This window comes from Salvelinus alpinus, chromosome 5, assembly GCF_045679555.1.
Source record: "Salvelinus alpinus chromosome 5, SLU_Salpinus.1, whole genome shotgun sequence".
Classification (NCBI taxonomy): Eukaryota; Metazoa; Chordata; class Actinopteri; order Salmoniformes; family Salmonidae; genus Salvelinus; species Salvelinus alpinus.
The window spans coordinates 21,079,824-21,105,673 of NC_092090.1; the positions used below are offsets into that span (position 1 = coordinate 21,079,824).

At 40.0% G+C, this 25,850-nt stretch overlaps 1 protein-coding gene across 2 annotated transcripts in view; it reads left to right on the forward strand.

The window, feature by feature from the left end:
• Window positions 1-528: 528 nt before the first annotated feature.
• Window positions 529-25,850, forward strand: part of ankdd1a (ankyrin repeat and death domain containing 1A) — a 51,327-nt gene continuing 26,005 nt past the window's right edge. The window contains exons 1-2 of one of the 2 annotated variants that reach the window (XM_071400893.1): window positions 529-738; window positions 4,170-4,273. In XM_071400893.1, the coding sequence (XP_071256994.1) occupies window positions 705-738; window positions 4,170-4,273 (138 nt within the window). In that variant the 5' untranslated portion in view covers window positions 529-704. The remainder of the gene's footprint in view (window positions 739-4,169; window positions 4,274-25,850) is intronic. The other variant, XM_071400892.1, reaches the window with a different exon arrangement.

A 25,850-nucleotide genomic window follows, 5' to 3' on the forward strand; every position in this document is an offset into this window, starting at 1 on the left:
ATGAGCAAACAGTCTGGGATTTTTTATTGACTGTTCTCTCTCTCGCCCCATGGATACAGAAGGCGGAGATGTGTTTGCCATAAGATGAGAGAGTAGATTTCCCAAGAAATGTGATTGTGTCAGCTATGAGCAAACAGTCCGGGGTTTCAACATTTTTTCTCAATTAAATTCTATTCGGTAAAACTTTCTACGAAGTACCTACCTATAATGCTTTATCATAACATACTGTATGTGTTAAGACACTGACTATAAGCGTATTAAAGTCTGTATGATGTTTTATAGATCATGAACTATAATGACTTGTAAGAATATATACTGCGTAATAAATAACAGCCAAGCTGGTTTAAAACACCAACAATATAGTTATTAGGCTACACACATTAGGCGCCATAATACAGTATTATAAGGCTTTATGTGAGGCAGAAAGCCTAGTTTACATCTATGCGCAGCATTACAGGCTAAATATTATTGCGATGTGAGATGATAGATCGTTCCAGTTATTCTCTCTCATATCTAAATGATAGGCAATGAATGTGGGCTGGTCCCTCTGCGCTCAACGCTCAACACCCGGATGTGTGCGGCACTTCGACTGCATAGTAGAAGAGCTGGATCCAGATAATAAACTGTTTGATGGGAATCAGATCGCGGATTACGACAAAAAATGAAATCAACTGAATCAGTGCCGTTTTGGAATCACTGACAGAATGGAGGACGATCTGGTTTCAGAGGATGATATCTGTAAGAATTTATAATTCTCTCATTACTAACGGAATAGCTGTATGTATTGGTTTTTGTGATGCCTACTCTGCTCATCTGGCCTATATACTGTACTAGTCTAGGCAGCCTGCCTATAGCAGGTTATTGCACGCGCGGACACTGTGCCAGAACAGATACAGTCAGAATCATTGATTCATTGATAAGAGCTAACATGAACTGAAGCCAGTTGAAATACTAGGCTGTGTTATCATATTGCAACAGGATTATAGGAGGTTGGTGACACCTTAATTGGGGAGGACGGACTCGTGGTAATGGCTGGAGCGGAGTGGGTGAAATGGTACCAAATACATCCAACACATTGTTTCCATGTGTTTAGTGCCGTTCCATTTACTCCGTTTCAGCCATTTTTATGAGCCGTCCTCTCCTCAGCAGCCTCCACTGGTTGCACTAGTTTCCTGACTTGTAAATGCTCAATGTACCGTTTGATGTAGGCCTGGCAATGTTGTGCATTTTACAAGCATATAACCCCCGAGATAGACAGATCTAGGTCAGTCTCAACCAGTCTGTCAACGTTGTTAAGAGAAACCAGCGTTTGTCGTCATAAAGAGTCTCAGAGGAAGAGTACTGATCTAGGACCAGTACCCCCCTTTCCATATAATCATATTAATTATGATTAAAGGACGAAACTGATCCTAGATCAGCACTAAGACGCTTCATGAATACAGTAGGAAGACTACGCAGAACAAATCATAGTTATCAATATAGAAACAGTTCGGTCACGCTCACATGTTTGCCATATCCAGTATGTTGTGTACGCAGAGTGGGAATGTAGTGTGAGATTTCTACATTGATGTTTCCCCCAATGTTGATTTAACCGTTCATAAGTTCCTGGGAGGTGAAACGACAGGCAGCTATGGCTCTTATAGGCACATACATACTGTAGTTGTACCAGGGATGGACAACCCATCTGGCACAACGCTGATGTAACAACAGAGAGTCTTTTCTGCACCCCAAAGAAATATGGCACAATGGTTGTGTGAACGCTTTTGTGTAGACAAACTGTCCGTTGTATCACAGAATAAATATAATCTGTATCACAACCACTGTGTCAAGTGTGTTTTAGGCTACATCATTTGCCAACCTGAGTGAGAACAGGGCCTTACGGACCTGCTGATGGCCCTTCATTCATCCAGACTATGGCTGCTTCTCAAATGTCACCCGTATTGTAAGGGGTGCGTATCTGGTGGCAGGAAAGTCAGATGCAGGAGAGCAGAACTTGATAATAGCCGGAGCAGTTTAATAGTAAAACCAACGGCATAAGAAATACAAAGTATGGCCACAAATAACCCGACGCGCACCAGACAAACAAAATGTGCACAAGCACTTACAATAAACAATACCACACAAAGACATGGGGGGGAACAGAGGGTTAAATACACAACACTTAATGAGGGAAATGAGAACCAGGTGTGTGGGAAAACGAGACAAAACAAATGGAAAATGAAAAATGGATCGGCGATGGCTAGAAGACCGGCGACGTCGACCGCCGAACACCGCCCGAACAAGGAGAAGCATCGACTTCGGCAGAAGTCGTGACACGTATAGTGCATTACTTATAGGCCCTGGTCAAAGGTAGTGCACTACGTAGAGAATAGGGTTCCATTTGGAACGCAGCCTATGATTGGAATTCAATCTGCTGGCCCTACAGCATTACCACAGTCTATAGAAAGACAGACATCAGGCCTCCCGAGTGGTGCAGTGCTAGAGGCGTCACTACAGACCTGGGTTCGATCCCAGGTCCAGCGTCGTCCGGGTTAGGGGAGGGTTTGGCTGGGGGGTGCTTTACATGGCTCATCGCGCTCTAGCGACTCCTGCAGGCTGACCTCGGTCGTCAGTTGAACGTGTTTCCTCTGACACATTGGTGCGGCTGGCTTCCCGGGTTAAGCGTGTGGGTGTTAAGAAGCGCGGTTGATTTGGAGGACGCGTGACTCGGAGGTTTGGAGGACACATGACTCTGAGGTTTGGAGGACACATGAGTCAGAGGTTTGGAGGACACATGACTCTGAGGTTTGGAGGACACATGACTCAGAGGTTTGGAGGACACATGACTCTGAGGTTTGGAGGACACATGACTCTGAGGTTTGGAGGACACATGACTCTGAGGTTTGGAGGACACATGACTCAGAGGTTTGGAGGACACATGACTCTGAGGTTTGGAGGACACATGACTCTGAGGTTTGGAGGACACATGACTCGGAGGTTTGGAGGACACATGACTCGGAGGTTTGGAGGACACATGACTCGGAGGTTTGGAGGACACATGACTCGGAGGTTTGGAGGACACATGACTCGGAGGTTTGGAGGACGCATGGGGAAGAAAAAGGGGGTAAAAAGAAAAGAAAAAAGAAAGACAGACATCAACATGAAGGCAAATAAATGCATTTGACGGATCAATCCATGGCTCACAAAATCCATTGGATAGATATTCACTCTAACCACTAGGCTACCTGCTGGTTACTGGCCCAACGCTCTAACCACTAGGCTACCTGCTGGTTACTGGCCCAACGCTCTAACCACTAGGCTACCTGCTGGTAACTGGCCCAATGCTCTAACCACTAGGCTACCTGCTAGTTACTGGCCCAATGCTCTAACCACTAGGCTACCTGCTGGTTACTGGCCCAACACTCTAACCACTAGGCTACCTGCTGGTAACTGGCCCAACGCTCTAACCACTAGGCTACCTGCTGGTTACTGGCCCAACGCTCTAACCACTAGGCTACCTGCTGGTTACTGGCCCAACGCTCTAACCACTAGGCTACCTGCTGGTTACTGGCCCAACGCTCTAACCACTAGGCTACCTGCTGGTTACTGGTCCAACGCTCTAACCACTAGCCTACCTGCTGGTTACTGGCCCAACACTCTAACCACTAGGCTACCTGCTGGTTACTGGCCCAACACTCTAACCACTAGGCTACCCTCTGGTTACTGGCCCAACGCTCTAACCACTAGGCTACCTGCTGGTTACTGGCCCAACGCTCTAACCACTAGCCTACCTGCTGGTTACTGGCCCAACACTCTAACCACTAGGCTACCTGCTGGTTACTGGTCCAACACTCTTACCACTAGGCTACCTGCTGGTTACTGGCCCAACGCTCTAACCACTAGGCTACCTGCTGGTTACTGGCCCAACGCTCTAACCACTAGGCTACCTGCTGGTTACTGGCCCAACGCTCTAACCACTAGGCTACCTGCTGGTTACTGGCCCAACACTCTAACCACTAGGCTACCTGCTGGTTACTGGCCCAACGCTCTAACCACTAGGCTACCTGCTGGTTACTGGCCCAACGCTCTAACCACTAGGCTACCTGCCCCCTCCTGGTGAACAGAGATAGAGCCTGATACTTGTTCCTGTTTCTCCCTTCCTCCTTCCCATGGCCCATGTCTGTTCACAGTGCTCCGGTCTGAGAAGGAATTCCACGATGCAGCGAAGAGGAACGACACGGACAAAATGCGGGAGCTGATAAAGAAAGGAGTGGACATCAAGGCCAAAAACAAAGTGAGTCCATGTACGGGATTGGAGAGCATACACACAGTCACAGTCGTTGGCAGACACACACACAGTCCCAGTCGTTGGCAGATACACACACACAGTCCCAGTCGTTGGCAGACACACACACAGTCCCAGTCGTTGGCAGACACACACACAGTCACAGTCGTTGGCAGATACACACACACAGTCCCAGTCGTTGGCAGATACACACACATACACACACAGTCACAGTCGTTGGCAGATACACACACACATACACACACAGTCACAGTCGTTGGCACGCACACACACATACACACTTACACACACTAGTTTACCACTGTCAGTTGAATACGGGATGCTATGCATGTTTTTCATGATAATGACTAATGACTATTGTTGTGTTGAAACCTGACTGAAAGTGAGTTCACAAGAACTTCTACTAATTCCACAGAAAACGTATACTAAGCTGTACTAATTCCCATTAGTAAAGCACAGTGCAGATACCCAGGAAGGATCTGACAGAGTCAGTGCCAGTCAGTCAGTGCCACACTGCCACTGCCAACGCTTTAGCAGCTGGAGCCTTGTTCCTGCCGTTTCTGCTTTTAAGAAAAGGAAACCGGCATCTTGTTGTCCCAGGAAAAGGATATGACCCGGATTTCACCTCACTGTGGGGAAATAACACCCTCCGACTTGTTTCTCTTGGCTAGCATGGCCCAAGGTTTCACCGCCAGGTCGTTAACTGTTTCTCCCTCAATGTTCTTGCAAATAAGTTGCATAATAAAAGTGTTTAGGTTTTTTTTGCAGTAAAATATAGCATGCGACTTGTGTTTTCTTCTCTGTGTCTTAATGAACTGAATGACCCTGCAGGGATCATTACAGTATGAAGCTGTCTATGTGGTTATAGAGTGGGAGTATCTTAACCTAGACTTTACATAACCTTTCAAAGCTGTTACTGCATCTGCTCCAGTGGAAAGGGAGAGAGCTGTTGTCTACCTCTTCTTTATCTGCATGCTCAGGTCCACTGCAGATAAACCACCTGTCATACCTACATTATTGTTGTGTTTTATTTCATTCTGATTCTGAGTCAGAGCACTTTATTGTCCTACATTGGCCGATTTGGTTTGCGGCTGTAACACAACAATATGAAAGAACAGCTACACAAAAAACACATCAAAAGCATTTCACATTCAAATGTATTTCGCCGTCCCCTCGGTCTGTTCTGCTGTTGTTACTCTCTCTCCTCTCTATCATGTTGTTTCTCTCTCTCCTCTCTATCATGTTGTTTCTCTCCTCTCTATCATGTTGTTTCTCTCTCTCCTCTCTATCATGTTGTTTCTCTCCTCTCTATCATGTTGTTTCTCTCTCTATCATGTTGTTTCTCTCTCCTCTATCATGTTGTTTCTCTCTCCCTCTATCATGTTGTTTCTCTCTCCTCTATCATGTTGTTTCTCTCCTCTCTATCATGTTGTTTCTCTCTCTCCTCTATCATGTTGTTTCTCTCCTCTATCATGTTGTTTCTCTCTCTCCTCTCTATCATGTTGTTTCTCTCTCTCCTCTATCATGTTGTTTCTCTCCTCTATCATGTTGTTTCTCTCTCTCCTCTATCATGTTGTTTCTCTCTCTATCATGTTGTTTCTCTCTCTATCATGTTGTTTCTCTCCTCTATCATGTTGTTTCTCTCTCTATCATGTTGTTTCTCTCTCTCCTCTATCATGTTGTTTCTCCCTCTATCATGTTGTTTCTCTCCTCTCTATCATGTTGTTACTCTCTCTATCATGTTGTTTCTCTCTCCTCTATCATGTTGTTTCTCTCTCCCTCTATCATGTTGTTTCTCTCTCTCCTCTATCATGTTGTTTCTCTCCTCTCTATCATGTTGTTTCTCTCTCTATCATGTTGTTTCTCTCTCCTCTATCATGTTGTTTCTCTCTCCCTCTATCATGTTGTTTCTCTCTCTCCTCTATCATGTTGTTTCTCTCCTCTATCATGTTGTTTCTCTCCTCTCTATCATGTTGTTTCTCTCTCTCCTCTATCATGTTGTTTCTCTCTCTATCATGTTGTTTCTCTCCTCTCTATCATGTTGTTTCTCTCTCCCTCTATCATGTTGTTTCTCTCCTCTCTATCATGTTGTTTCTCTCTCTATCATGTTGTTTCTCTCTCCTCTATCATGTTGTTTCTCTCTCCCTCTATCATGTTGTTTCTCTCTCTCCTCTATCATGTTGTTTCTCTCCTCTATCATGTTGTTTCTCTCCTCTCTATCATGTTGTTTCTCTCTCTCCTCTATCATGTTGTTTCTCTCCTCTATCATGTTGTTTCTCTCCTCTCTATCATGTTGTTTCTCTCTCTCCTCTATCATGTTGTTTCTCTCTCTATCATGTTGTTTCTCTCCTCTCTATCATGTTGTTTCTCTCTCTATCATGTTGTTTCTCTCTCCTCTATCATGTTGTTTCTCTCCTCTCTATCATGTTGTTTCTCTCCTCTCTATCATGTTGTTTCTCTCTCTATCATGTTGTTTCTCTCTCCTCTATCATGTTGTTTCTCTCTCCCTCTATCATGTTGTTTCTCTCCTCTATCATGTTGTTTCTCTCCTCTATCATGTTGTTTCTCTCCTCTCTATCATGTTGTTTCTCTCTCCTCTATCATGTTGTTTCTCTCCCCTCTATCATGTTGTTTCTCTCCTCTATCATGTTGTTTCTCTCCTCTATCATGTTGTTTCTCTCCTCTCTATCATGTTGTTTCTCTCTCTATCATGTTGTTTCTCTCTCCTCTATCATGTTGTTTCTCTCTCCCTCTATCATGTTGTTTCTCTCTCTCCTCTATCATGTTGTTTCTCTCCTCTATCATGTTGTTTCTCTCCTCTCTATCATGTTGTTTCTCTCTCCCCTCTATCATGTTGTTTCTCTCTCTATCATGTTGTTTCTCTCCTCTCTATCATGTTGTTTCTCTCTCTATCATGTTGTTTCTCTCCTCTCTATCATGTTGTTTCTCTCTCCTCTATCATGTTGTTTCTCTCCTCTATCATGTTGTTTCTCTCTCCTCTATCATGTTGTTTCTCTCTCTATCATGTTGTTTCTACCTCCTCTATCATGTTGTTTCTCTCCTCTATCATGTTGTTTCTCTCTCCTCTATCATGTTGTTTCTCTCTCTCTATCATGTTGTTTCTCTCTCTATCATGTTGTTTCTCTCCTCTATCATGTTGTTTCTCTCTCTATCATGTTGTTTCTCTCTCTCCTCTATCATGTTGTTTCTCTCTCTCCTCTATCATGTTGTTTCTCTCTCTATCATGTTGTTTCTCTCTCCTCTATCATGTTGTTTCTCTCCTCTATCATGTTGTTTCTCTCTCTCTATCATGTTGTTTCTCTCTCTATCATGTTGTTTCTCTCCTCTATCATGTTGTTTCTCTCCTCTATCATGTTGTTTCTCTCCTCTATCATGTTGTTTCTCTCTCCTCTATCATGTTGTTTCTCTCTCCTCTATCATGTTGTTTCTCTCTCCTCTATCATGTTGTTTCTCTCTCTCCTCTATCATGTTGTTTCTCTCTCTATCATGTTGTTTCTCTCTCTATCATGTTGTTTCTCTCTCCTCTATCATGTTGTTTCTCTCTCCTCTATCATGTTGTTTCTCTCCTCTATCATGTTGTTTCTCTCTCTATCATGTTGTTTCTCTCTCTCCTCTATCATGTTGTTTCTCTCTATCATGTTGTTTCTCTCTCTATCATGTTGTTTCTCTCTCTCTATCATGTTGTTTCTCTCTCTCCTCTATCATGTTGTTTCTCTCTCTCTATCATGTTGTTTCTCTCTCCTCTATCATGTTGTTTCTCTCTCCTCTATCATGTTGTTTCTCTCCTCTATCATGTTGTTTCTCTCTCTCTATCATGTTGTTTCTCTCCTCTATCATGTTGTTTCTCTCTCCTCTATCATGTTGTTTCTCTCTCTCCTCTATCATGTTGTTTCTCTCCTCTATCATGTTGTTTCTCTCTCTCTATCATGTTGTTTCTCTCCTCTATCATGTTGTTTCTCTCTCCTCTATCATGTTGTTTCTCTCTCTCCTCTATCATGTTGTTTCTCTCTCCTCTATCATGTTGTTTCTCTCTCTCCTCTATCATGTTGTTTCTCTCCTCTATCATGTTGTTTCTCTCTCTCTATCATGTTGTTTCTCTCCTCTATCATGTTGTTTCTCTCTCCTCTATCATGTTGTTTCTCTCTCTCCTCTATCATGTTGTTTCTCTCTCCTCTATCATGTTGTTTCTCTCTCTCCTCTATCATGTTGTTTCTCTCTCCTCTATCATGTTGTTTCTCTCTCTCTCTATCATGTTGTTTCTCTCTCCTCTATCATGTTGTTTCTCTCTCCTCTATCATGTTGTTTCTCTCCTCTATCATGTTGTTTCTCTCTCTCTATCATGTTGTTTCTCTCCTCTATCATGTTGTTTCTCTCTATCATGTTGTTTCTCTCTCTATCATGTTGTTTCTCTCTCTATCATGTTGTTTCTCTCTCTCCTCTATCATGTTGTTTCTCTCTCTATCATGTTGTTTCTCTCTCTATCATGTTGTTTCTCTCTCTCCTCTATCATGTTGTTTCTCTCTCTCTATCATGTTGTTTCTCTCTCTCCTCTATCATGTTGTTTCTCCCTCTATCATGTTGTTTCTCTCTCTCTATCATGTTGTTTCTCTCCTCTATCATGTTGTTTCTCTCTCTCCTCTATCATGTTGTTTCTCCCTCTATCATGTTGTTTCTCTCTCTCTATCATGTTGTTTCTCTCTCTATCATGTTGTTTCTCTCTCTATCATGTTGTTTCTCTCTCTATCATGTTGTTTCTCCCTCTATCATGTTGTTTCTCTCTCTCTATCATGTTGTTTCTCTCCTCTATCATGTTGTTTCTCTCTCCTCTATCATGTTGTTTCTCTCTCCTCTCTATCATGTTGTTTCTCTCTCTATCATGTTGTTTCTCTCTCCTCTCTATCATGTTGTTTCTCTCCTCTATCATGTTGTTTCTCTCTCTCCTCTATCATGTTGTTTCTCTCTCTATCATGTTGTTTCTCTCTCTCCTCTATCATGTTGTTTCTCTCTCCTCTATCATGTTGTTTCTCTCTCTATCATGTTGTTTCTCCCTCTATCATGTTGTTTCTCTCTCCTCTCTATCATGTTGTTTCTCTCTCCTCTATCATGTGGTTTCTCTCCTCTATCATGTTGTTTCTCTCTCTATCATGTTGTTTCTCCCTCTATCATGTTGTTTCTCTCTCCTCTCTATCATGTTGTTTCTCTCTCCTCTATCATGTGGTTTCTCTCTCTATCATGTTGTTTCTCTCTCTATCATGTTGTTTCTCTCTCCTCTATCATGTGGTTTCTCTCCTCTATCATGTGGTTTCTCTCCTCTATCATGTTGTTTCTCTCTCCTCTCTATCATGTTGTTTCTCTCTCCTCTATCATGTTGTTTCTCTCCTCTATCATGTTGTTTCTCTCCTCTATCATGTTGTTTCTCTCACTCCTCTCATCATGTTGTTTCTCTCTCCTCTATCATGTTGTTTCTCTCTCCTCTATCATGTGGTTTCTCTCCTCTATCATGTTGTTTCTCTCTCTATCATGTTGTTTCTCTCTCCTCTATCATGTGGTTTCTCTCCTCTATCATGTTGTTTCTCTCTCTATCATGTTGTTTCTCTCCTCTATCATGTTGTTTCTCCCTCTATCATGTTGTTTCTCTCTCTATCATGTTGTTTCTCTCTCCTCTATCATGTTGTTTCTCTCTCATCTATCATGTTGTTTCTCCCTCTATCATGTTGTTTCTCTCTCTCTATCATGTTGTTTCTCTCCTCTATCATGTTGTTTCTCTCCTCTATCATGTTGTTTCTCTCTCCTCTATCATGTTGTTTCTCTCCTCTATCATGTTGTTTCTCCCTCTATCATGTTGTTTCTCTCTCTATCATGTTGTTTCTCTATCATGTTGTTTCTCTCTCTCCTCTATCATGTTGTTTCTCTCTCTCCTCTATCATGTTGTTTCTCTCTCCTCTATCATGTTGTTTCTCTCCTCTATCATGTTGTTTCTCCCTCTATCATGTTGTTTCTCCCTCTATCATGTTGTTTCTCTCTCTATCATGTTGTTTCTCTCTCTCCTCTATCATGTTGTTTCTCTCCTCTATCATCTTGTTTCTCCCTCTATCATCTTGTTTCTCCCTCTATCATGTTGTTTCTCTCTCTATCATGTTGTTTCTCTCTCCTCTATCATGTTGTTTCTCTCTCCTCTATCATGTTGTTTCTCCCTCTATCATGTTGTTTCTCTCTCTATCATGTTGTTTCTCTCTCCTCTATCATGTTGTTTCTCCCTCTATCATGTTGTTTCTCCCTCTATCATGTTGTTTCTCTCTCTATCATGTTGTTTCTCTCTCCTCTATCATGTTGTTTCTCTCTCTATCATGTTGTTTCTCTCTCCTCTATCATGTTGTTTCTCTCTCTATCATGTTGTTTCTCTCTCTCCTCTATCATGTTGTTTCTCTCTCTATCATGTTGTTTCTCTTTCTCCTCTATCATGTTGTTTCTCTCTCCTCTATCATGTTGTTTCTCTCTCTATCATGTTGTTTCTCTTTCTCCTCTATCATGTTGTTTCTCTCTCCTCTATCATGTTGTTTCTCTCTCCTCTCTATCATGTTGTTTCTCTCTCCTCTATCATGTGGTTTCTCTCCTCTATCATGTTGTTTCTCTCTCTATCATGTTGTTTCTCTCTCCTCTATCATGTGGTTTCTCTCCTCTATCATGTTGTTTCTCTCTCTATCATGTTGTTTCTCTCCTCTATCATGTTGTTTCTCCCTCTATCATGTTGTTTCTCTCTCTATCATGTTGTTTCTCTCTCCTCTATCATGTTGTTTCTCTCTCATCTATCATGTTGTTTCTCCCTCTATCATGTTGTTTCTCTCTCTCTATCATGTTGTTTCTCTCCTCTATCATGTTGTTTCTCTCCTCTATCATGTTGTTTCTCTCTCCTCTATCATGTTGTTTCTCTCCTCTATCATGTTGTTTCTCCCTCTATCATGTTGTTTCTCTCTCTATCATGTTGTTTCTCTATCATGTTGTTTCTCTCTCTCCTCTATCATGTTGTTTCTCTCTCTCCTCTATCATGTTGTTTCTCTCTCCTCTATCATGTTGTTTCTCTCTCCTCTATCATGTTGTTTCTCCCTCTATCATGTTGTTTCTCTCTCTATCATGTTGTTTCTCTATCATGTTGTTTCTCTCTCTCCTCTATCATGTTGTTTCTCTCTCTCCTCTATCATGTTGTTTCTCTCTCCTCTATCATGTTGTTTCTCTCCTCTATCATGTTGTTTCTCCCTCTATCATGTTGTTTCTCCCTCTATCATGTTGTTTCTCTCTCTATCATGTTGTTTCTCTCTCTCCTCTATCATGTTGTTTCTCTCCTCTATCATCTTGTTTCTCCCTCTATCATCTTGTTTCTCCCTCTATCATGTTGTTTCTCTCTCTATCATGTTGTTTCTCTCTCCTCTATCATGTTGTTTCTCTCTCCTCTATCATGTTGTTTCTCCCTCTATCATGTTGTTTCTCTCTCTATCATGTTGTTTCTCTCTCCTCTATCATGTTGTTTCTCCCTCTATCATGTTGTTTCTCCCTCTATCATGTTGTTTCTCTCTCTATCATGTTGTTTCTCTCTCCTCTATCATGTTGTTTCTCTCTCTATCATGTTGTTTCTCTCTCCTCTATCATGTTGTTTCTCTCTCTATCATGTTGTTTCTCTCTCTCCTCTATCATGTTGTTTCTCTCTCTATCATGTTGTTTCTCTTTCTCCTCTATCATGTTGTTTCTCTCTCCTCTATCATGTTGTTTCTCTCTCTATCATGTTGTTTCTCTTTCTCCTCTATCATGTTGTTTCTCTCTCCTCTATCATGTTGTTTCTCTCTCCTCTCTATCATGTTGTTTCTCTCTCCTCTATCATGTGGTTTCTCTCCTCTATCATGTTGTTTCTCTCTCTATCATGTTGTTTCTCTCTCCTCTATCATGTGGTTTCTCTCCTCTATCATGTTGTTTCTCTCTCTATCATGTTGTTTCTCTCCTCTATCATGTTGTTTCTCCCTCTATCATGTTGTTTCTCTCTCTATCATGTTGTTTCTCTCTCCTCTATCATGTTGTTTCTCTCTCATCTATCATGTTGTTTCTCCCTCTATCATGTTGTTTCTCTCTCTCTATCATGTTGTTTCTCTCCTCTATCATGTTGTTTCTCTCCTCTATCATGTTGTTTCTCTCTCCTCTATCATGTTGTTTCTCTCCTCTATCATGTTGTTTCTCCCTCTATCATGTTGTTTCTCTCTCTATCATGTTGTTTCTCTATCATGTTGTTTCTCTCTCTCCTCTATCATGTTGTTTCTCTCTCTCCTCTATCATGTTGTTTCTCTCTCCTCTATCATGTTGTTTCTCTCTCCTCTATCATGTTGTTTCTCCCTCTATCATGTTGTTTCTCCCTCTATCATGTTGTTTCTCTCTCTATCATGTTGTTTCTCTCTCTCCTCTATCATGTTGTTTCTCTCCTCTATCATCTTGTTTCTCCCTCTATCATGTTGTTTCTCTCTCTATCATGTTGTTTCTCTCTCCTCTATCATGTTGTTTCTCTCTCTATCATGTTGTTTCTCTCTCCTCTATCATGTTGTTTCTCCCTCTATCATGTTGTTTCTCTCTCTATCATGTTGTTTCTCTCTCCTCTATCATGTTGTTTCTCCCTCTATCATGTTGTTTCTCCCTCTATCATGTTGTTTCTCTCTCTATCATGTTGTTTCTCTCTCCTCTATCATGTTGTTTCTCTCTCTATCATGTTGTTTCTCTCTCCTCTATCATGTTGTTTCTCTCTCTATCATGTTGTTTCTCTCTCTCCTCTATCATGTTGTTTCTCTCTCTATCATGTTGTTTCTCTTTCTCCTCTATCATGTTGTTTCTCTCTCCTCTATCATGTTGTTTCTCTCCTCTATCATGTTGTTTCTCTCTCTATCATGTGGTTTCTCTCTCTATCATGTTGTTTCTCTCTCTATCATGTTGTTTCTCTCTCTATCATGTTGTTTCTCTCTCTATCATGTGGTTTCTCTCCTCTCTATCATCTTGTTTCTCTCTCTATCATGTGGTTTCTCTCTCCTCTATCATGTTGTTTCTCTCCTCTCTATCATGTTGTTTCTCTCCTCTCTATCATGTTGTTTCTCTCTCTATCATGTTGTTTCTCTCTCTATCATGTTGTTTCTCTCTCTATCATGTTGTTTCTCTCTCTATCATGTTGTTTCTCTCTCTCCTCTATCATGTTGTTTCTCTCTCTCCTCTATCATGTTGTTTCTCTCTCCTCTCTATCATGTTGTTTCTCTCTCTCCTCTATCATGTTGTTTCTCTCTCTATCATGTTGTTTCTCTCTCCTCTATCATGTTGTTTCTCTCTCTATCATGTTGTTTCTCTCTCTCCTCTATCATGTTGTTTCTCTCTCTATCATGTTGTTTCTCTTTCTCTATCATGTTGTTTCTCTCTCCTCTATCATGTTGTTTCTCTCCTCTATCATGTTGTTTCTCCCTCTATCATGTTGTTTCTCCCTCTATCATGTTGTTTCTCTCTCTATCATGTTGTTTCTCTCTCCTCTATCATGTTGTTTCTCTCTCTATCATGTTGTTTCTCTCTCCTCTATCATGTTGTTTCTCTCTCTATCATGTTGTTTCTCTCTCTCCTCTATCATGTTGTTTCTCTCTCTATCATGTTGTTTCTCTTTCTCCTCTATCATGTTGTTTCTCTCTCCTCTATCATGTTGTTTCTCTCTCCTCTATCATGTTGTTTCTCTTTCTCCTCTATCATGTTGTTTCTCTCTCCTCTATCATGTTGTTTCTCTCTCCTCTCTATCATGTTGTTTCTCTCTCCTCTATCATGTGGTTTCTCTCCTCTATCATGTTGTTTCTCTCTCTATCATGTTGTTTCTCTCTCCTCTATCATGTGGTTTCTCTCCTCTATCATGTTGTTTCTCTCTCTATCATGTTGTTTCTCTCCTCTATCATGTTGTTTCTCCCTCTATCATGTTGTTTCTCTCTCTATCATGTTGTTTCTCTCTCCTCTATCATGTTGTTTCTCTCTCATCTATCATGTTGTTTCTCCCTCTATCATGTTGTTTCTCTCTGTCTATCATGTTGTTTCTCTCCTCTATCATGTTGTTTCTCTCCTCTATCATGTTGTTTCTCTCTCCTCTATCATGTTGTTTCTCTCCTCTATCATGTTGTTTCTCCCTCTATCATGTTGTTTCTCTCTCTATCATGTTGTTTCTCTATCATGTTGTTTCTCTCTCTCCTCTATCATGTTGTTTCTCTCTCTCCTCTATCATGTTGTTTCTCTCTCCTCTATCATGTTGTTTCTCTCCTCTATCATGTTGTTTCTCCCTCTATCATGTTGTTTCTCCCTCTATCATGTTGTTTCTCTCTCTATCATGTTGTTTCTCTCTCTCCTCTATCATGTTGTTTCTCTCCTCTATCATCTTGTTTCTCCCTCTATCATGTTGTTTCTCTCTCTATCATGTTGTTTCTCTCTCCTCTATCATGTTGTTTCTCTCTCTATCATGTTGTTTCTCTCTCTATCATGTTGTTTCTCTCTCCTCTATCATGTTGTTTCTCCCTCTATCATGTTGTTTCTCTCTCCTCTATCATGTGGTTTCTCTCTCTATCATGTTGTTTCTCTCTCTATCATGTTGTTTCTCTCTCCTCTATCATGTGGTTTCTCTCCTCTATCATGTTGTTTCTCTCTCTATCATGTTGTTTCTCTCTCCTCTCTATCATGTTGTTTCTCTCTCCTCTATCATGTGGTTTCTCTCCTCTATCATGTTGTTTCTCTCCTCTATCATGTTGTTTCTCTCTCTCTATCATGTTGTTTCTCTCTCCTCTATCATGTTGTTTCTCTCTCTATCATGTTGTTTCTCTTTCTCCTCTATCATGTTGTTTCTCTCTCCTCTATCATGTTGTTTCTCTCTCCTCTATCATGTTGTTTCTCTTTCTCCTCTATCATGTTGTTTCTCTCTCCTCTATCATGTTGTTTCTCTCTCCTCTCTATCATGTTGTTTCTCTCTCCTCTATCATGTGGTTTCTCTCCTCTATCATGTTGTTTCTCTCTCTATCATGTTGTTTCTCTCTCCTCTATCATGTGGTTTCTCTCCTCTATCATGTTGTTTCTCTCTCTATCATGTTGTTTCTCTCCTCTATCATGTTGTTTCTCCCTCTATCATGTTGTTTCTCTCTCTATCATGTTGTTTCTCTCTCCTCTATCATGTTGTTTCTCTCTCATCTATCATGTTGTTTCTCCCTCTATCATGTTGTTTCTCTCTGTCTATCATGTTGTTTCTCTCCTCTATCATGTTGTTTCTCTCCTCTATCATGTTGTTTCTCTCTCCTCTATCATGTTGTTTCTCTCCTCTATCATGTTGTTTCTCCCTCTATCATGTTGTTTCTCTCTCTATCATGTTGTTTCTCTATCATGTTGTTTCTCTCTCTCCTCTATCATGTTGTTTCTCTCTCTCCTCTATCATGTTGTTTCTCTCTCCTCTATCATGTTGTTTCTCTCCTCTATCATGTTGTTTCTCCCTCTATCATGTTGTTTCTCCCTCTATCATGTTGTTTCTCTCTCTATCATGTTGTTTCTCTCTCTCCTCTATCATGTTGTTTCTCTCCTCTATCATCTTGTTTCTCCCTCTATCATGTTGTTTCTCTCTCTATCATGTTGTTTCTCTCTCCTCTATCATGTTGTTTCTCTCTCTATCATGTTGTTTCTCTCTCTATCATGTTGTTTCTCTCTCCTCTATCATGTTGTTTCTCCCTCTATCATGTTGTTTCTCTCTCCTCTATCATGTGGTTTCTCTCTCTATCATGTTGTTTCTCTCTCTATCATGTTGTTTCTCTCTCCTCTATCATGTGGTTTCTCTCCTCTATCATGTTGTTTCTCTCTCTATCATGTTGTTTCTCTCTCCTCTCTATCATGTTGTTTCTCTCTCCTCTATCATGTGGTTTCTCTCCTCTATCATGTTGTTTCTCTCCTCTATCATGTTGTTTCTCTCTCTATCATGTTGTTTCTCTCTCCTCTATCATGTTGTTTCTCTCTCCTCTATCATGTGGTTTCTCTCCTCTATCATGTTGTTTCTCTCTCTATCATGTTGTTTCTCTCTCCTCTATCATGTGGTTTCTCTCCTCTATCATGTTGTTTCTCTCTCTATCATGTTGTTTCTCTCCTCTATCATGTTGTTTCTCCCTCTATCATGTTGTTTCTCTCTCTATCATGTTGTTTCTCTCTCCTCTATCATGTTGTTTCTCTCTCATCTATCATGTTGTTTCTCCCTCTATCATGTTGTTTCTCTCTCTCTATCATGTTGTTTCTCTCCTCTATCATGTTGTTTCTCTCCTCTATCATGTTGTTTCTCTCTCCTCTATCATGTTGTTTCTCTCCTCTATCATGTTGTTTCTCCCTCTATCATGTTGTTTCTCTCTCTATCATGTTGTTTCTCTATCATGTTGTTTCTCTCTCTCCTCTATCATGTTGTTTCTCTCTCTCCTCTATCATGTTGTTTCTCTCTCCTCTATCATGTTGTTTCTCTCCTCTATCATGTTGTTTCTCCCTCTATCATGTTGTTTCTCCCTCTATCATGTTGTTTCTCTCTCTATCATGTTGTTTCTCTCTCTCCTCTATCATGTTGTTTCTCTCCTCTATCATCTTGTTTCTCCCTCTATCATCTTGTTTCTCCCTCTATCATGTTGTTTCTCTCTCTATCATGTTGTTTCTCTCTCCTCTATCATGTTGTTTCTCTCTCCTCTATCATGTTGTTTCTCCCTCTATCATGTTGTTTCTCTCTCTATCATGTTGTTTCTCTCTCCTCTATCATGTTGTTTCTCCCTCTATCATGTTGTTTCTCCCTCTATCATGTTGTTTCTCTCTCTATCATGTTGTTTCTCTCTCCTCTATCATGTTGTTTCTCTCTCTATCATGTTGTTTCTCTCTCCTCTATCATGTTGTTTCTCTCTCTATCATGTTGTTTCTCTCTCTCCTCTATCATGTTGTTTCTCTCTCTATCATGTTGTTTCTCTTTCTCCTCTATCATGTTGTTTCTCTCTCCTCTATCATGTTGTTTCTCTCTCTATCATGTTGTTTCTCTTTCTCCTCTATCATGTTGTTTCTCTCTCCTCTATCATGTTGTTTCTCTCTCCTCTCTATCATGTTGTTTCTCTCTCCTCTATCATGTGGTTTCTCTCCTCTATCATGTTGTTTCTCTCTCTATCATGTTGTTTCTCTCTCCTCTATCATGTGGTTTCTCTCCTCTATCATGTTGTTTCTCTCTCTATCATGTTGTTTCTCTCCTCTATCATGTTGTTTCTCCCTCTATCATGTTGTTTCTCTCTCTATCATGTTGTTTCTCTCTCCTCTATCATGTTGTTTCTCTCTCATCTATCATGTTGTTTCTCCCTCTATCATGTTGTTTCTCTCTCTCTATCATGTTGTTTCTCTCCTCTATCATGTTGTTTCTCTCCTCTATCATGTTGTTTCTCTCTCCTCTATCATGTTGTTTCTCTCCTCTATCATGTTGTTTCTCCCTCTATCATGTTGTTTCTCTCTCTATCATGTTGTTTCTCTATCATGTTGTTTCTCTCTCTCCTCTATCATGTTGTTTCTCTCTCTCCTCTATCATGTTGTTTCTCTCTCCTCTATCATGTTGTTTCTCTCTCCTCTATCATGTTGTTTCTCCCTCTATCATGTTGTTTCTCCCTCTATCATGTTGTTTCTCTCTCTATCATGTTGTTTCTCTCTCTCCTCTATCATGTTGTTTCTCTCCTCTATCATCTTGTTTCTCCCTCTATCATGTTGTTTCTCTCTCTCATGTTGTTTCTCTCTCCTCTATCATGTTGTTTCTCTCTCTATCATGTTGTTTCTCTCTCCTCTATCATGTTGTTTCTCCCTCTATCATGTTGTTTCTCTCTCTATCATGTTGTTTCTCTCTCCTCTATCATGTTGTTTCTCCCTCTATCATGTTGTTTCTCCCTCTATCATGTTGTTTCTCTCTCTATCATGTTGTTTCTCTCTCCTCTATCATGTTGTTTCTCTCTCTATCATGTTGTTTCTCTCTCCTCTATCATGTTGTTTCTCTCTCTATCATGTTGTTTCTCTCTCTCCTCTATCATGTTGTTTCTCTCTCTATCATGTTGTTTCTCTTTCTCCTCTATCATGTTGTTTCTCTCTCCTCTATCATGTTGTTTCTCTCCTCTATCATGTTGTTTCTCTCTCTATCATGTGGTTTCTCTCTCTATCATGTTGTTTCTCTCCTCTATCATGTTGTTTCTCTCTCTATCATGTTGTTTCTCTCTCTATCATGTGGTTTCTCTCCTCTCTATCATCTTGTTTCTCTCTCTATCATGTGGTTTCTCTCTCCTCTATCATGTTGTTTCTCTCCTCTCTATCATGTTGTTTCTCTCTCTATCATGTTGTTTCTCTCTCTATCATGTTGTTTCTCTCTCTATCATGTTGTTTCTCTCTCTATCATGTTGTTTCTCTCTCTATCATGTTGTTTCTCTCTCTCCTCTATCATGTTGTTTCTCTCTCTCCTCTATCATGTTGTTTCTCTCTCCTCTCTATCATGTTGTTTCTCTCTCCTCTCTATCATGTTGTTTCTCTCTCTCCTCTATCATGTTGTTTCTCTCTCTATCATGTTGTTTCTCTCTCCTCTATCATGTTGTTTCTCTCTCTATCATGTTGTTTCTCTCTCTCCTCTATCATGTTGTTTCTCTCTCTATCATGTTGTTTCTCTTTCTCTATCATGTTGTTTCTCTCTCCTCTATCATGTTGTTTCTCTCCTCTATCATGTTGTTTCTCCCTCTATCATGTTGTTTCTCCCTCTATCATGTTGTTTCTCTCTCTATCATGTTGTTTCTCTCTCCTCTATCATGTTGTTTCTCTCTCTATCATGTTGTTTCTCTCTCCTCTATCATGTTGTTTCTCTCTCTATCATGTTGTTTCTCTCTCTCCTCTATCATGTTGTTTCTCTCTCTATCATGTTGTTTCTCTTTCTCCTCTATCATGTTGTTTCTCTCTCCTCTATCATGTTGTTTCTCTCTCTATCATGTTGTTTCTCTTTCTCCTCTATCATGTTGTTTCTCTCTCCTCTATCATGTTGTTTCTCTCTCCTCTCTATCATGTTGTTTCTCTCTCCTCTATCATGTGGTTTCTCTCCTCTATCATGTTGTTTCTCTCTCTATCATGTTGTTTCTCTCTCCTCTATCATGTGGTTTCTCTCCTCTATCATGTTGTTTCTCTCTCTATCATGTTGTTTCTCTCCTCTATCATGTTGTTTCTCCCTCTATCATGTTGTTTCTCTCTCTATCATGTTGTTTCTCTCTCCTCTATCATGTTGTTTCTCTCTCATCTATCATGTTGTTTCTCCCTCTATCATGTTGTTTCTCTCTGTCTATCATGTTGTTTCTCTCCTCTATCATGTTGTTTCTCTCCTCTATCATGTTGTTTCTCTCTCCTCTATCATGTTGTTTCTCTCCTCTATCATGTTGTTTCTCCCTCTATCATGTTGTTTCTCTCTCTATCATGTTGTTTCTCTATCATGTTGTTTCTCTCTCTCCTCTATCATGTTGTTTCTCTCTCTCCTCTATCATGTTGTTTCTCTCTCCTCTATCATGTTGTTTCTCTCCTCTATCATCTTGTTTCTCCCTCTATCATGTTGTTTCTCTCTCTATCATGTTGTTTCTCTCTCCTCTATCATGTTGTTTCTCTCTCTATCATGTTGTTTCTCTCTCTATCATGTTGTTTCTCTCTCCTCTATCATGTTGTTTCTCCCTCTATCATGTTGTTTCTCTCTCCTCTATCATGTTGTTTCTCTCTCTATCATGTTGTTTCTCTCTCTCCTCTATCATGTTGTTTCTCTCTCTATCATGTTGTTTCTCTTTCTCCTCTATCATGTTGTTTCTCTCTCCTCTATCATGTTGTTTCTCTCCTCTATCATGTTGTTTCTCTCTCTATCATGTGGTTTCTCTCTCTATCATGTTGTTTCTCTCTCTATCATGTGGTTTCTCTCCTCTCTATCATCTTGTTTCTCTCTCTATCATGTGGTTTCTCTCTCCTCTATCATGTTGTTTCTCTCCTCTCTATCATGTTGTTTCTCTCCTCTCTATCATGTTGTTTCTCTCTCTATCATGTTGTTTCTCTCTCTATCATGTTGTTTCTCTCTCTATCATGTTGTTTCTCTCTCTATCATGTTGTTTCTCTCTCTCCTCTATCATGTTGTTTCTCTCTCTCCTCTATCATGTTGTTTCTCTCTCCTCTCTATCATGTTGTTTCTCTCTCTCCTCTATCATGTTGTTTCTCTCTCTATCATGTTGTTTCTCTCTCCTCTATCATGTTGTTTCTCTCTCTATCATGTTGTTTCTCTCTCTCCTCTATCATGTTGTTTCTCTCTCTATCATGTTGTTTCTCTTTCTCCTCTATCATGTTGTTTCTCTCTCCTCTATCATGTTGTTTCTCTCCTCTATCATGTTGTTTCTCTCTCTATCATGTGGTTTCTCTCTCTATCATGTTGTTTCTCTCTCTATCATGTTGTTTCTCTCTCTATCATGTTGTTTCTCTCTCTATCATGTGGTTTCTCTCCTCTCTATCATCTTGTTTCTCTCTCTATCATGTTGTTTCTCTCTCCTCTATCATGTTGTTTCTCTCCTCTCTATCATGTTGTTTCTCTCCTCTCTATCATGTTGTTTCTCTCCTCTATCATGTTGTTTCTCTCTCCTCTATCATGTTGTTTCTCTCCTCTATCATGTTGTTTCTCTCTCTCCTCTATCATGTTGTTTCTCTCTATATCATGTTGTTTCTCTCTCTATCATGTTGTTTCTCTCTCTATCATGTTGTTTCTCTCTCTCCTCTATCATGTTGTTTCTCTCTCCTCTCTATCATGTTGTTTCTCTCTCTCCTCTATCATGTTGTTTCTCTCTCCTCTATCATGTTGTTTCTCTCTCCTCTATCATGTTGTTTCTCCCTCTATCATGTTGTTTCTCTCCTCTCTATCATGTTGTTTCTCTCTCTATCATGTTGTTTCTCTCTCCTCTCTATCATGTTGTTTCTCTCTCCTCTATCATGTTGTTTCTCTCCTCTATCATGTTGTTTCTCTCTCCTCTATCATGTTGTTTCTCTCCTCTATCATGTTGTTTCTCTCTCTATCATGTTGTTTCTCTCTCTATCATGTTGTTTCTCTCTCTCCTCTATCATGTTGTTTCTCTCTCCTCTATCATGTTGTTTCTCTCTCTCCTCTATCATGTTGTTTCTCTCCTCTATCATGTTGTTTCTCTCTCTATCATGTTGTTTCTCTCTCCTCTCTATCATGTTGTTTCTCTCTCTCCTCTATCATGTTGTTTCTCTCCTCTATCATGTTGTTTCTCTCTCTATCATGTTGTTTCTCTCTCTATCATGTTGTTTCTCTCTCTCCTCTATCATGTTGTTTCTCTCCTCTATCATGTTGTTTCTCTCTCTCCTCTATCATGTTGTTTCTCTCTCTCTCTATCATGTTGTTTCTCTCTCTATCATGTTGTTTCTCTCTCTCCTCTATCATGTTGTTTCTCTCTCCTCTATCATGTTGTTTCTCTCTCCTCTATCATGTTGTTTCTCTCCTCTATCATGTTGTTTCTCTCCTCTATCATGTTGTTTCTCTCCTCTATCATGTTGTTTCTCCCTCTATCATGTTGTTTCTCCCTCTATCATGTTGTTTCTCCCTCTATCATGTTGTTTCTCTCTCTATCATGTGGTTTCTCTCTCTATCATGTGGTTTCTCTCCTCTCTATCATCTTGTTTCTCTCTCTATCATGTTGTTTCTCTCTCTATCATGTGGTTTCTCTCCTCTCTATCATCTTGTTTCTCTCTCTATCATGTTGTTTCTCTCTCTATCATGTTGTTTCTCTCTCTCCTCTATCATGTTGTTTCTCTCTCTCCTCTATCATGTTGTTTCTCCCTCTATCATGTTGTTTCTCTCTCTATCATGTTGTTTCTCTCTCCTCTATCATGTTGTTTCTCTCCTCTATCATGTTGTTTCTCCCTCTATCATGTTGTTTCTCCCTCTATCATGTTGTTTCTCCCTCTATCATGTTGTTTCTCTCTCTCCTCTATCATGTTGTTTCTCTCTCTCCTCTATCATGTTGTTTCTCTCTCCTCTATCATGTTGTTTCTCTCCTCTATCATGTTGTTTCTCCCTCTATCATGTTGTTTCTCCCTCTATCATGTTGTTTCTCTCTCTATCATGTTGTTTCTCTCTCTCCTCTATCATGTTGTTTCTCTCCTCTATCATCTTGTTTCTCCCTCTATCATGTTGTTTCTCCCTCTATCATGTTGTTTCTCTCTCTATCATGTTGTTTCTCTCTCCTCTATCATGTTGTTTCTCTCTCTATCATGTTGTTTCTCTCTCTATCATGTTGTTTCTCTCTCCTCTATCATGTTGTTTCTCCCTCTATCATGTTGTTTCTCTCTCCTCTATCATGTGGTTTCTCTCTCTATCATGTTGTTTCTCTCTCTATCATGTTGTTTCTCTCTCCTCTATCATGTGGTTTCTCTCCTCTATCATGTTGTTTCTCTCTCTATCATGTTGTTTCTCTCTCCTCTCTATCATGTTGTTTCTCTCTCCTCTATCATGTGGTTTCTCTCCTCTATCATGTTGTTTCTCTCCTCTATCATGTTGTTTCTCTCTCTATCATGTTGTTTCTCTCTCCTCTATCATGTTGTTTCTCTCTCCTCTATCATGTGGTTTCTCTCCTCTATCATGTTGTTTCTCTCTCTATCATGTTGTTTCTCTCTCCTCTATCATGTGGTTTCTCTCCTCTATCATGTTGTTTCTCTCTCTATCATGTTGTTTCTCTCCTCTATCATGTTGTTTCTCCCTCTATCATGTTGTTTCTCTCTCTATCATGTTGTTTCTCTCTCCTCTATCATGTTGTTTCTCTCTCATCTATCATGTTGTTTCTCCCTCTATCATGTTGTTTCTCTCTCTCTATCATGTTGTTTCTCTCCTCTATCATGTTGTTTCTCTCCTCTATCATGTTGTTTCTCTCTCCTCTATCATGTTGTTTCTCTCCTCTATCATGTTGTTTCTCCCTCTATCATGTTGTTTCTCTCTCTATCATGTTGTTTCTCTATCATGTTGTTTCTCTCTCTCCTCTATCATGTTGTTTCTCTCTCTCCTCTATCATGTTGTTTCTCTCTCCTCTATCATGTTGTTTCTCTCCTCTATCATGTTGTTTCTCCCTCTATCATGTTGTTTCTCCCTCTATCATGTTGTTTCTCTCTCTATCATGTTGTTTCTCTCTCTCCTCTATCATGTTGTTTCTCTCCTCTATCATCTTGTTTCTCCCTCTATCATCTTGTTTCTCCCTCTATCATGTTGTTTCTCTCTCTATCATGTTGTTTCTCTCTCCTCTATCATGTTGTTTCTCTCTCCTCTATCATGTTGTTTCTCCCTCTATCATGTTGTTTCTCTCTCTATCATGTTGTTTCTCTCTCCTCTATCATGTTGTTTCTCCCTCTATCATGTTGTTTCTCCCTCTATCATGTTGTTTCTCTCTCTATCATGTTGTTTCTCTCTCCTCTATCATGTTGTTTCTCTCTCTATCATGTTGTTTCTCTCTCCTCTATCATGTTGTTTCTCTCTCTATCATGTTGTTTCTCTCTCTCCTCTATCATGTTGTTTCTCTCTCTATCATGTTGTTTCTCTTTCTCCTCTATCATGTTGTTTCTCTCTCCTCTATCATGTTGTTTCTCTCTCTATCATGTTGTTTCTCTTTCTCCTCTATCATGTTGTTTCTCTCTCCTCTATCATGTTGTTTCTCTCTCCTCTCTATCATGTTGTTTCTCTCTCCTCTATCATGTGGTTTCTCTCCTCTATCATGTTGTTTCTCTCTCTATCATGTTGTTTCTCTCTCCTCTATCATGTGGTTTCTCTCCTCTATCATGTTGTTTCTCTCTCTATCATGTTGTTTCTCTCCTCTATCATGTTGTTTCTCCCTCTATCATGTTGTTTCTCTCTCTATCATGTTGTTTCTCTCTCCTCTATCATGTTGTTTCTCTCTCATCTATCATGTTGTTTCTCCCTCTATCATGTTGTTTCTCTCTCTCTATCATGTTGTTTCTCTCCTCTATCATGTTGTTTCTCTCCTCTATCATGTTGTTTCTCTCTACTCTATCATGTTGTTTCTCTCCTCTATCATGTTGTTTCTCCCTCTATCATGTTGTTTCTCTCTCTATCATGTTGTTTCTCTATCATGTTGTTTCTCTCTCTCCTCTATCATGTTGTTTCTCTCTCTATCATGTTGTTTCTCTCTCTATCATGTTGTTTCTCTCTCCTCTATCATGTTGTTTCTCCCTCTATCATGTTGTTTCTCTCTCCTCTATCATGTGGTTTCTCTCTCTATCATGTTGTTTCTCTCTCTATCATGTTGTTTCTCTCTCCTCTATCATGTGGTTTCTCTCCTCTATCATGTTGTTTCTCTCTCTATCATGTTGTTTCTCTCTCCTCTCTATCATGTTGTTTCTCTCTCCTCTATCATGTGGTTTCTCTCCTCTATCATGTTGTTTCTCTCCTCTATCATGTTGTTTCTCTCTCTATCATGTTGTTTCTCTCTCCTCTATCATGTTGTTTCTCTCTCCTCTATCATGTGGTTTCTCTCCTCTATCATGTTGTTTCTCTCTCTATCATGTTGTTTCTCTCTCCTCTATCATGTGGTTTCTCTCCTCTATCATGTTGTTTCTCTCTCTATCATGTTGTTTCTCTCCTCTATCATGTTGTTTCTCCCTCTATCATGTTGTTTCTCTCTCTATCATGTTGTTTCTCTCTCCTCTATCATGTTGTTTCTCTCTCATCTATCATGTTGTTTCTCCCTCTATCATGTTGTTTCTCTCTCTCTATCATGTTGTTTCTCTCCTCTATCATGTTGTTTCTCTCCTCTATCATGTTGTTTCTCTCTCCTCTATCATGTTGTTTCTCTCCTCTATCATGTTGTTTCTCCCTCTATCATGTTGTTTCTCTCTCTATCATGTTGTTTCTCTATCATGTTGTTTCTCTCTCTCCTCTATCATGTTGTTTCTCTCTCTCCTCTATCATGTTGTTTCTCTCTCCTCTATCATGTTGTTTCTCTCCTCTATCATGTTGTTTCTCCCTCTATCATGTTGTTTCTCCCTCTATCATGTTGTTTCTCTCTCTATCATGTTGTTTCTCTCTCTCCTCTATCATGTTGTTTCTCTCCTCTATCATCTTGTTTCTCCCTCTATCATCTTGTTTCTCCCTCTATCATGTTGTTTCTCTCTCTATCATGTTGTTTCTCTCTCCTCTATCATGTTGTTTCTCTCTCCTCTATCATGTTGTTTCTCCCTCTATCATGTTGTTTCTCTCTCTATCATGTTGTTTCTCTCTCCTCTATCATGTTGTTTCTCCCTCTATCATGTTGTTTCTCCCTCTATCATGTTGTTTCTCTCTCTATCATGTTGTTTCTCTCTCCTCTATCATGTTGTTTCTCTCTCTATCATGTTGTTTCTCTCTCCTCTATCATGTTGTTTCTCTCTCTATCATGTTGTTTCTCTCTCTCCTCTATCATGTTGTTTC